The sequence below is a fragment of the Camelina sativa genome, chromosome 10 (genome assembly GCF_000633955.1).
Source record: "Camelina sativa cultivar DH55 chromosome 10, Cs, whole genome shotgun sequence".
Taxonomy (NCBI): domain Eukaryota; kingdom Viridiplantae; phylum Streptophyta; class Magnoliopsida; order Brassicales; family Brassicaceae; genus Camelina; species Camelina sativa.
The window spans coordinates 8698733-8708759 of record NC_025694.1 but is presented as its reverse complement, the minus strand read 5'-3'; the positions used below and the strand labels follow the sequence as shown (position 1 = coordinate 8708759).

General features: G+C 36.9%; 2 protein-coding genes across 4 annotated transcripts; both read right to left on the bottom strand.

Moving 5' to 3' along the window:
* Window positions 2195-4113, bottom strand: LOC104718006. Its single transcript, XM_010435658.1, has one exon. The coding sequence runs from the start codon at window positions 3914-3916 to the stop codon at window positions 2225-2227; it is 1692 nt and encodes a 563-aa protein (XP_010433960.1). The 5' UTR covers window positions 3917-4113; the 3' UTR covers window positions 2195-2224.
* Window positions 6246-9692, bottom strand: LOC104718005 (SPX domain-containing membrane protein At4g22990). 3 transcript variants are annotated; one of them, XM_010435655.2, is made up of 10 exons: window positions 9398-9692; window positions 8981-9037; window positions 8775-8895; window positions 8394-8705; window positions 7743-8308; window positions 7363-7670; window positions 7096-7274; window positions 6835-7025; window positions 6623-6756; window positions 6246-6539 (listed from the first exon to the last, which is right to left on the bottom strand). In XM_010435655.2, the coding sequence occupies exons 2-10, from the start codon at window positions 9031-9033 to the stop codon at window positions 6301-6303; spliced, it is 2103 nt and encodes a 700-aa protein (XP_010433957.1). In that variant the 5' UTR covers window positions 9034-9037; window positions 9398-9692; the 3' UTR covers window positions 6246-6300. The 3 variants fall into 3 exon arrangements, with proteins under 3 accessions (XP_010433957.1, XP_010433958.1, XP_010433959.1); XM_010435656.2 differs by having other exon boundaries at window positions 7096-7271; XM_010435657.2 differs by having other exon boundaries at window positions 7096-7268.

Below are 10027 nucleotides of genomic sequence, written 5' to 3'. Positions count from 1 at the left end.
CAAGTTAAGCTGCGCAACAAAGCCATTGAAATGTCAATGGTCACTGACATTTTTCTATACTTCAATCCGAACAGAACAGAAAGCACCTCGCGAGCAAACTGGAAACAGGGAACAGATTTAACTAGCTATTAGATGACAGCATGTAAAAGAAAAGGAGCAACAAGAAAGAAAGACATCAAAGGACAAAAGCAACCTTATAAATCCGATCTTTTGACAATGCAGACTTATAATGTTCTTTCACAGTTAAGTCGCAGAAAGACAGCACCAAATCCTCATCGAAATGTTCAGCCTCTTTAACCAAGGAAACAGCACATTTACCCATATATGTTATGATCCCTCTCTGCAACTTTTCACTCGCCTTAGCATCTAAGACCCTACACAGTACCAAAATTTCAGGCTGTGCTATCTGGTTGAAAGAAAAATTCAACTTACTGGTGCAAAAATGGAAGCAGCATTGATCTAATAATCAAAGAAGAGAAAGTTAAATAAACCCAAACTGACCTAAACCAGGGTCTAACCTCCTCGACCAAAAGAAGTACTTTCCTACACCGCTTATCTGCTAAGTGCTGACCCATCGCCACAGCCTTAATGATGGCATTCACCGCATCAACAACGACCAAAGCCAGCTCCGCCTCACCATCCTGAACCTCAGGTAACAACCGGCACTTCCGGGATTTGAAATCAGAGCCGCCTTTAAGCTTCTCCAGAACCGTAAACCCTTCAGTATACACATTCTCATACAAACCCCAAACATCGAGACAAAAAATCATCCGCAGCCTCTGAGACTGAACCGTATGAGGCTTACAAGCTAACTGCGCGGAGACCAACTCTAAGCAATCGACGCAAAGCTCGTAAACACGGAACAAACCCAAGGCGGATTCGCGAGCTCCGTCATCAGATTTGGCGACGGAGAGGCGTTTCGGCAGCAGCGACATCGATTTGTTGAGGAAAGGAAGGAATTGCTTAGCTAGGGCTCGAACGGTGGTTGCTCTGTCTTGTTTTTTATTCCGGGAAGTTGTTGATGATAGAGTAGAGAAAGGTTTAAGGTAATCGGAGAAAGAGGAGAAGACATCGTCGCCGGCGTCGGAGGAGGAGTCGATGAGTGAGAGAATACGGAGGTCGTCAGCGGACGCCATTGATTTCAAAAAAAAAATTAGAATTCCCGCTGATTGAAGAAGATGCTCATTCCTCTAGGTCTACTCTAGTCACTCTCTCTCTTCCTTGTAATTTCAAAATCTCATTCGTCGTGAAGAATCGTAGTGAAGAAGACAGTTGATTTTAATCTGAAATTGAAAATTATAATCAGAACTCTAAAACTGTTTTGTGTAATTTATTTTGAAAATGTTTCGGAATTTTTTACAAGTTTTAGAAATTAGAAGAACCCTAAACGGCTTTTTAAAACACCTTCTAGATGTTCTCTCTCGCGGTTTTTAGTGGGCTTGTATATAATATTTAAAAAGCCCACTCTACTTTTACAAGGCCCTTTCTGTTGAAGGAGGTTTTGCAATCAAGTAAAAGTAAATATCGTAGATGATAGTTTTGTATATTGATATTGGCATATTGCTTACTTAATTTTTTTATATGATATTTTTTCTTCATTAATAATTATGATAATCCTATGTTCATTAATGTGATTTTAGTTAAATTTCAAACTTTTTTATATGGGTTATGACATGTATAATAGGTTTGTGTTAATATTGTGTTGTTATATCACAATCCAAACTCAAACACTTATTGAGAACGTCTTTTGTGGGCAAGCTTCGTCCATGGACAAAACTATAGTATCCAAAATTAAGGTACTCGTACTACCTTAACTACAGTAGTACAGTGTAATACATTTGTCGGACACGTTTTGATTGACAGCAAATAGTATTTCATATTTTAGCTCGGTTTAATTTTATATCTAAAATATTTTGTTAAATAATTTCTGCAATGTCAATTATAAGTAACGTATTCAAATCTTTCAAAAGTTACTAATTTGTTCACCTTTTATTAAAAGTAAAAAAAAAAAAAAAAAAGTGCGTTTGATTTTGGTTTTTGTCAAATCAAACCGAAACCAAGTTGAATATGTACCCACCAATATAAAACAAACTAAACCAACCCAAAGAAAAAAAATCTAGCTTAGTGCCTAAACCGAAATCCAAATCCGAAAATGTTCAACCATAGGTTAAGAATTGAACCAAGCGGATTAAGATTATACGGTTCACACAAATTAACGCAATAATCAATCATTGGTTTTTTTCTCAAGAGCTTTTTTTCTCCACTTCTCTTTCTCAACAAAATCAGCATCCAAGAACCTAGACACAAACTCCCAAACCTTAAAAACATCCTCAAAATTCGTCATAAATCCTAACCTAACACTCACCACCGACAATCTCAAACTCATAGCTTCATCGCTTCTTCTCTTGTTCCCAATCCTAATCTTGTGCAAATACGCACATCGCAAACCAACCTTCTCCCTCTCCGCAAGCCTCTCCACCACCAAAGGATCAACCTTTTCACCTTGCCAGTCGAAAACGTTGAACGAAATCGACGACCCTCGACTCAGTTTCGTCTTTGGTCCGTAGATTTTGACTAAAGGCATCTCATTTTGATGAGAGCCTGGATGTTGAAGAGTCATCAAGGCTCGTATAAGCCATAAAGTCAACGACTTTGACCTTCTACTGATTAGTATTAGTCCCAAAGAATCTGCGTGATCCAATCCTCGAAACTCAATCATTGCTTTATTATCTTGTTCATTCGATGATGATCCGATTTCGATTATCTCATTGCCACCAGAAGTAGACGCCGCTTTGTGGTCCACATGGGTAGTTTCGTCATTTTGTTCAGAATACTCTGTTTTCCATTTCCGAGATGGTTCTGCTTTTACGGCCGTGAGATTCGCCGGATTTGTTGGTTCTTCCGACAAAGCTGGAGAGCTAGATTTCTTAACGAACAAGCAACCGAAACCGGAAGGATCGTCTTGACCTAAAATCTCTGTAAAAGAACAGATGAGGAAATCTGGTTGGAACAGAGAAAGCCCTAAAGTCTCCATGTCTTTAGAACCTAAAGCAGAGGTGTCTAGCAACACATGCCATTCGTTTTCGTGAGCTAGACTCATCCATGAGTAAGAATACGAAGCTCCTGTTACTAGAGATTGAAGTGGAAACACAAAGAGCCCTCTTTTGCCTCCCCCTCTTCTCTTCCCTCTCGTGATTCGTCTCTTCAACTTCTCCGAGTTGATTTCAGTGCTCGGCCATGAAAACTCGGCAGATTCGGGCTTTACACCCTTTTTCTCTGAGATTCTAATCATTTCTTCTACTGCTTCGTCTTCGTAGTTGTAGACAGTGAGAAGGTTAGGATTTGTTTTGAAAGAGTAGAGTTCTGCTACAATCTTGAAAGCAGAGGAACGGTCTTGAGTTAGAATCATATGATATTCGGATTCTTCAAGATTCATAAAACCTGTGAGTCTTCTCCTCATCCTCAACTGAAACTGAGATTCTTCTTCGCTCGCAAATGTTATCAGTTCTTTACCGGAACCGACTTGCTTGCAAGACAAGTTAAGTAGAGAAGGAGGATTCAAATCGGACTCTGATTCTGAGATTCGGCGAAACTGGGAGTAAGAGAACAAAGGTTGTTGCTGACCAAACACATGGGGAGAGGAAGAGAGGTTTTGGTAATCAGTAGATCGGAGATGGTCGGCTTGATTCGTCTGCAAGTAATCTGGGAAAGCTGTGATGAGATCGTAGAAAGATGTACGGAGACGTGGAAGAGATTCTTGGCTCGTGAATTTGGTGTCTCGAGTTAGTAAAGAAGCTCCTGTTGTGATTACTGAGAACTCGAGCTCTTCTGGTTTCTCAGATACTGAATGAGATGAGAATGGTGATGAACAGCAGCCATTGAAGCAAGCTTCTTGTATGAAGTGTGAATTCTTCATCTTTTTTTTTTTTGTTTTCCCCTCTCTCTCTCCTCTGTTGCTCTGTTTTTTTGTCCGGAGAAAAGAGGAAGGAGTGACTTGAGAGAACGTTGAAGTCAATGAGATTTAAAAAAAAAATGAGAAATTGGGTCTTTAGAAAAATAATTGTGCTGTCGTAATCTAATTGCAATGCATAGTCAATCAAAAGAAAAGTTGCTGTTCTTTGGAGAGAAGGAGACTCGTACCAAAATTTTGCTTCTGATTGATAGTAGTCAATTTATAAAACATAACAATAATGTATAGAAAGAATATTATGGTAGTTAGGTAAGTATATTAAGCTCACGTTGAAGGTTGAACAGAGTTGACTTCTGTCTCTTTATTGGCTTATACTACTCCATTTGATTAGTGTAATGGTAATGAGAATTGTAAAATATGTTGCTAAAGAAAAAACAAACAAGCAATCGAAGAGATTTATTAGTTTACGAATGAAATGGTTGGCCAGATGTTTTATTGACCAATGACCACTAAAATTATATCCATGAAAATGGGGTCCAAGTGAAAATATAATTTTTTTGGCCTACTACTTTTTAATGTTTCTTATAACGATGTATTGGACTAATCTGTTTTTTTTTTGGTTGTTGTTAAAAATTTGATGAGATTTAGGAAATTTAGAATTTTGATAGATTTTAGGGAAATTCATATGATTTTCTGTAAAATTCTTTCAAATCCCACCTAAAACCATGAGATTTAGATTATTGTATTTTTAACTAACCAAATCCTCAAAAATCCTCCAGAATCCTAAAAATTATTAAAATCCTAATCCACAAAACTGTTTTGAATAATAGTGGATTTTAAAGTAAATTTTTAAATCATCAGTTCAATAACAGTGGATTTTAATAGATTTTAAAGTACATTTTTTGAATCATCAGTTCAATAACAATGAATTTTAATAGACTTTTTAAAATTCATGATTGAATAACATAGAATTTGTAAATTTCACACAAATCACTTAAAATGTCAAAGTGAATACACCCCTAAATCACTTGTGCAATAAGAGACTTCCTAACTGAAATAATATGTTACTATCAAGATTTTATTCCTTAATGCTAATCATGTTTCATTTGTTTTGTAACATCCTTTCAAAACGAATGCGAAAGTAGATGGCAACTTCATCATTTCATGAATCATGCACGTAGAAGTAGAACCTCGAGGGCGACGCGCTTTGGACTTGGTCAATATTATATCTTCTTATTCTTCTTCATCTCGTGTTTACACTACACTTTAATCATTAATGTCTTTACACTCATCACAATCAGACATGGAATGTATGTGTGTGCGTTTATCCATATTATACGTGTCCATGTATATATCATCCACTCCTGACTCCACTACATGGGTGTGTCGATGTTGGGTGGTACAAATTGCTTTTTTTATAACTAGTGTTTGGTTAATTATAGAAAGATAAATAAAAACTTGTGGTTTGTGTTAGTGTTTTGTATATATCTTCATTTGCACTTTTAAACCAATTTGCATAATGCATTGCATATTATTGATAGAAAGAAAAAAAGTGAAAATAGCTTAGCATATTAACAAATACTGTATGTCACATCTATTAAAACATAAACAAAATATGTCACATCATATATTAAGATTTATGGTCGCATGCTAAATCAAGTTTATGAAACTCTGAATCTACTGTCCAGATTCTACCATCGAACGTTCCTTAACTAAAAGTCTAAAACCAACTTGTTGCTTTTGGTCAGCCATGTATGGAGACTTGTAATTAAGAATCACGAGACATCAATTATGTGGAGATTATAAGAATCACGAGACATAATTATGTGGAGATTATAAAGCACTATATCTTTAAGAAATACAATATATTAAAAATAACAAAAAGTGAAAAAGGAAACCAAGGAACAATGGCTAGTGGCAACGTTCATTTTCAACGAACCAAATCACAAGTTTGCAATGATTTATGATTTTCTTGGCGTTATTACAATCCATGTGGCATCCACTATACGTTCACAACAAAATAAACAGAAAACCCAAGAAAAAAAAGTAGCAAACGAAGAAACTTCTGAAAAAAGAACAGTTTTGTTACATTATAAAATGATATTTCACAGAAATAAATATGTAAACAAAAACAAATATCAAAGACTTTGTAGAAATTAATTTTCATGATCCACCAAAGAGAAGAGTAAAGTAGGAGCTTGAGGTCCATAGCACAATAATTATCCAATCACGTGACCGATTTTGTATTAAGTTTTGCCTAAAGCGCAGGCAAATGGTTCTTTTTGATATGTCATTAATGTTTTAGTCAACGTACCCTTATTAGTGTGACATCTACTTTTTTGGTTCAAATTGTAACGATTTGGTTATTAAAGGGATAAAATTTGTTTCGACTAATACATGGAGTTATAAGTAAAACAAGTAGCTACGATGGACAAAACACAAATGACTAGAGACGGGAGCAGCGTGACATTCAAAAGCATATCCCGTCCTAAGTAACCAGCCACCGTGATCGTCGCGTCAGCAATCACACGTGCGATCGTGCCAGCCTCAGTCGAAAGCAACCCTCCGTTATAAGTCCCTCTCGATAGCCTCGACGACATAACTCTCGAGAGTAACGATAGATTAACACCTATAAAACAACAGATGGGGTTAGTTAGATTGATATATATATATAGAAGTTTTTGAGTACAGTATCAATCTTTTTTTTTTTACCTTCAAGAACTTCTGCAGAAACAAACATGATGAGTCCTGAGCAAACGTATTGTGGAACAGTGTAAGGAACAACTACATGGAAGCTGAGAAGTATTCCTACACAGACCATAATCTCCGAGACCAACAGGATTTGCCTGTGACACATAAAGTTTATGACTTTAGGGAAACATCAAGGAGATAGAAGAAATCAGCAAACAGAGAAAAAAACTTACCGGTCTTCGAACATGTTGCTTATGTAGCTTCCAACGACGAGGTTAACAGGAAGAACCGTGAGACCGAGACAAAACAAGAAGATGGCAACTGAGCTAGTGGACCAACCAAAGTAGTAAGTTGTGATGACACTAGATTCAGAGAGAAGAATCTCCATTGCATACTTAAGCATGAAGTATATCAATAGTTGAACCTGGAAACGAATCAAATTTCATCATCAGAATTGACATCTCAGGAGTAAATTTTAAGTTTCATTTTTTTACCTTTACTGAAGGTGTAAGTAACCTATAAGCAGCTACAATGGAGTTTGCAGGTGCACGGGAATCTTCAACAGCTTCTTCGCTTCCATCGCATTCATCTTCAGCTTGTTCTTCTATTTCTTCTGCTGTAATCAGCAATGGTTGTTTTATACCTTTCTCCAGATTCACATCTTGGACTGCTTCTATCACTCACACCAAACGAAACCACTACAATCAGTTTTTGATAAATCCTATCAGTCTACCAAAGAGGGAATTAGGAGCTAGACATACCAGAGTTATTAGACTCTTCTGAAATCTTAGGAATCTCCTCAGGTTGAAGTGCAGGCTCCCGAAACGAAATAGCTAACCAGACTAAGTACATGAGCCAAGCTATAGCCATAACCCACCCAGGCAATGTATCTTGGTTAAATGTAACTTTATAGATCTTGAATCTGACTTGCAATAGACCAGCAAGTGCAGGACCACACGCCATTCCTAGAGCACTTGCACTAACAAACCCCGCTGAAGCCTGCATCCTTATCTTTAATGGTACACAGTCACTTATATATCTCCGGTTCACTGCTCTTGCCGATCCGAACCTGAAAAATACAATATGATCAATTCCTCAAGAACTCATAATAAGAGCAGTTTGAAGTCTTAAAGAGTCTTACCCACAGAAAAGCCGGCCAACCAAGAGAACTGCTATTGAGTTGAGGTCAAAAGCTAATGCATATAACAAGTTGCCAATAAAGAGGACAATGCTACTGAATATGAGGGGTTTAAAGTAGGATCTATTGGACCAGGCGCTGAAGTAAACTGAAGAGAAGAGCTGAGCTACAGCCATAGCACCAATTACAACACCACACACCGTTGCTGCTGCACCGAGGCTCATGGAATAGTCATCTGCTGTAGGGACAATGATATACGTATTGACCATATAGAGAAATGTGTTGACCAAATTCAACAACAGAGACATGAAGTGATATCTCCCATCTTCTTCTTCCCCTTCCTCATCTTGTGGACTCGGTAACTCTTCTTGCATTATAAGCGCGTGCTTAGCCATGAAGTTTAGAAAGTTTGTTGACCGCGTTAGTCTATCCACTGCCGCTCTAATTGAGTCCACAACAGGATCCTGGAGTGGAAGAACTGGCTGATCATAAATCGATAAGTAGCTTCCTTGATTGTTTTGAAGCTCATGAAGGTTACGAGATACAGCTCCAACAACAGCTCCAAGGCCCTATATATCAACATTTATAATCAGAGTTAAGCTTAGATCAAGAGTGATCAATACAGTTGCGAATAAGACTCTACAGTCTACTTACCACATGTCGAAAGACTTGCTGAAGTTCAGAGTAAGGATGGTTAGCACGAGTCTTGACATAATAGTTTGTGAATCTATAACCAAGTCGTTTATCAAACTTCTTCAGTATCTTACGGATACCAATAGCATTCATCTCAACGAAAAACAGAAGCTTGAGAAGATCTTGTCCAACAGCTCTGTACTCCTCCTTAAGATTAGATACAAGAGATATATCAGGCTGCTCTTCGAGAGCATCATGCGACTCCCTTAGTCTTCGTAGCCTACTTGAAAGCAATCCTTGTTGCTCCAACATGAAAAGAGCTATCTTCTCGATCTAGTAAATTGCATTCACCTCCGAATTAGCAAATTACAAAAAGCTCCAGACGCTAAAACTTGTAGTTACCTGATTATCAAGCATCCTAGAGAAATCTTTAAGAACATGGCGACGCTCAAGATTCCCTCCTTCTAACTGGCGACTGTACTGTTTCACTTTCTTCTTCATCAGTTTGTAATTGATGTAATATCTACAAGAGAGAAAGAGAGAGACCATGATTCACATTAGTAGGGACACACATTAGTACTGTTTCGAATAGTATATCAAGAAATTACCCTTGCCATTCTTGAATACTCCGTTCCTTGAGCTTCTTCCCGAAGGTAACCATCTTTCTACAATGAAAAAGAAAAGATAAATCCAACTTTAAATTAAAACCACAAACACAAACTGAACTTTGCGGTGCACTCAATTTGTGACAGAGACATGTTGATATACAGGAAAAAAGATTCAAACTTGATTGATATATATATATCAATAATTCATGATTGTGATGTGTTTGATTTGTTCAACCAAAGACTCTGTTTCAACTACAGAGTTAAAGAAGCAAATGGTAACAAATCAACTAAGAACTTGAAAGCTATGATGCAATCTACAAGTATTCACAAATAACTCCTCTTTTTTTTTTTTTCTATCCAATGGATAAGAAATGAGCGAAACCGCCATAAATCATCAAACAGAACAGAGAAACTCACCGTAAATGAATTAAAGATTCACTCTTTAGTCTTCACAAACCTCTGTATCTCAAACCGCTGTAAACGAGAAAGGAGAACAAAAACAAAGGTTGAGATATAGAGATAGAGAGAGAGAGAGCCCAGACTCTGTTTTTGTTGCAAAGTCGTAATTTGTTTTAATGTAAAACCCTATTGGTATTTTGCTAAATGACGGACTTGAGAGATTCGGTGAGAAAAGAAAACAAAAGGGAAAAAAATGGAGAAGAAACCAAATAAAGAGAGTGGCTCTCTGACCTCTCTGAGTTGCAACTGCGGAGTCACGTTGAACGATTTTTATACGGTTTTTAAAGGATGAATGAAGAGTAACCAAGTGCTGCTGACAGGGTCGGGTCCATCTTTTTTTTTTGTCGGACTCGGACCTAATCAATTTAAATTTATTTATTTATTTTTCTTAATATTTTTTTTTTGGTTTTGAGATAATATCTAGGTTTTTTTTGTACACAAACCTAGATAATATCTAGGTAACAAGGATTTTTCTGTTGAAAAACATTTTCATGACGGCAAACAAAAAAAGTAAAATTAAAATATCTCATTCTTTCTGTTATCCTCTTTTTTTTTTTATGTTTTGAATTTTGCATAAAAAGTTAAACT